The following is a 2,097-nucleotide window of genomic DNA, read 5'->3' as shown; positions in this document are numbered from 1 at the left end:
TTTCGACGAGTCCCTGCCCGGTTGCCACATGGTCGACTCGTGCTCCAACATTCAGACTGGAGAACAGTTCGCCAGGTTGCTCAGGCACAATTTCAACAGGCACTTCAACAGCAACAGGGCACCCCTCGGCCTTCACTTCCACGCCTCGTGGCTCAAGAGCAAGAAGGAGTACAGGGAGGAGTTGATCAAGTTCATCGAGGAGATGCTGGCCAGGAGCGACGTGTACTTCGTCACCATGGTCCAGGTGAGCACGTTGCTTGGCTGCACGTTGTTGTTTCGATAATACCTTAAAATTTTTCCCTGTAAAGAAACAACTTTAATTAAAATTATTAATTTAGAAATTAAGTTGTAAATTTCGTACAATTAATTCTTATTTTATTATAGATAGAATCTGATTTACGTCGGAAATCAAATCAAATATAAAAGTTGAACAGACTTTGAAACTTAAACTCCTGCTTTTTTATCTTTATCAATAAGATTTTTCAAAAGATATTATCCTTAAGGTAATTCATTCTCTTATTTATAAATTACAAATCAAAATTTATCTTTATATCTAAATTAAAATTTAAGTAAAGTTTATTTAATTTATTAATTCTTCCAATCAAATTTAATTTATTTATTAATGATCCTTTCAGGAAGGATGGAAGTGATTATTAAAAAAGACAAGAGAATAGGAATATTATTTGCAAGAAAATATTTTCTTAAATCAGTTGGAAAGAGAGAAAGTAAAATTTTTCTTGCTTTTTAAAGATATTGCTTGGATATCATTTAATGCAAGGTGAAATTCGTTGGAAGCTTTATCATGATTCTTCTGATACAGTTCAATTTATCTGACGTTTTCAATCTCACCGCATCATTCGTGATCCATCAAACCTTGCTTCTATTATTTCTCTTTACATCGATTCATTTTCCGCTTTCAATCCAACTCCGCGATACGAACTTTCTTTCTTTCTTTATTTTTCTCTGGATGAATTCACCGTATATATTTCTACGCTTCTACGATTCGTAATTTACAATTACCCGTATGTTGCTTTCATTCCAGAGAAACACGATTTCCGCTTCGATTATTTTGATAACAGAAACGCATAGATTAAATATTGATATATTTGGAAAAATTGAATCAATATCACAACAAATGCACAGGAATCGAACTTTCTAACGAGATTAAATTCCAAAATTTGAACGAAGAGTTGAATTGAAACGTATCGAGAAATACGAAATTCTACAAATTTATTAAGAATTAATAATTTCAAATTTCTCTTAAAAACTCGTCTGATCAATCAAATGGTTACAAACTTAAAAAAAATATACTTAGATCTTCCAAAAATTGTCAAATAATTCATTATAATGAAACTTATATATACAGACTTCCAAAAAATATTCGCAAATCTTGCAAATACCTCCAAATAAATACTCTAAATATAATACACCATCAAATCGAATCACTTTACGAGTGAAAAATTCAGTTAAGGACTCGTCTGACCAAACACGTACTCGTTCCACTTGCAGGTGATCAAATGGATGCAAACACCGACGGAACTCTCGGCGCTCAGAGACTTCCAGGACTGGAAGGAGACCTGCGACGAGAAGGGTCAGCCCTACTGTTCCCTTCCGAACGCCTGCCCCTTGACCACCAGGGAGCTTCCCGGCGAAACCCTTCGTCTGTTCACCTGCATGGAGTGCCCCAACTACTATCCATGGCTGCTCGACCCAACCGGCGACGGTTTCACTGCGAACAAGAAATGAGCAATTGAGAGAAATGATCGGTCGTTCGTGTGGCGCGTGTCCTCGATAAAAATTCGGCAAAGATCGTATCGAGAGAAATTTTCTCGGGGCACACGCGCCTGAACGTGTCGCGCTGAAAACGTGTCGCGAACGGAAAACGAGGAAAAAAATCTCTTGCCATGATTGACTCTTATTTACCACACCAAGATTTCGATTTCGAAAGGAAATTTAAGCGTCGATGCATTTTCTGTTTTTAATTTAATCCGCGAAATTTTGCACGAGTTTTAAACGTCTTGTTTAATTGTGATATTTTTGAATGGAATTTTTATATAACGAGTCGAACGATTTGGTTGATTGAATCATTTTTATTCT

The 2,097-nt window shown here is 36.1% G+C and overlaps 1 protein-coding gene across 1 annotated transcript in view; it reads left to right on the top strand.

Moving 5' to 3' along the window:
- Window positions 1-1,878, top strand: part of LOC102677335 — a 12,617-nt gene extending 10,739 nt beyond the window's left edge. Inside the window, exons 7-8 of the mRNA XM_031509668.1 lie at window positions 2-244; window positions 1,510-1,878. Of these exons, the coding sequence (XP_031365528.1) occupies window positions 2-244; window positions 1,510-1,746 (480 nt within the window). The 3' untranslated portion in view covers window positions 1,747-1,878. The remainder of the gene's footprint in view (window position 1; window positions 245-1,509) is intronic.
- Window positions 1,879-2,097: the final 219 nt, after the last annotated feature.

The sequence above is a fragment of the Apis dorsata genome, unplaced genomic scaffold (genome assembly GCF_000469605.1).
Source record: "Apis dorsata unplaced genomic scaffold, Apis dorsata 1.3 scaffold_169, whole genome shotgun sequence".
NCBI lineage: Eukaryota > Metazoa > Arthropoda > Insecta > Hymenoptera > Apidae > Apis > Apis dorsata.
This window is presented reverse-complemented; position numbering and strand designations above follow the sequence as displayed.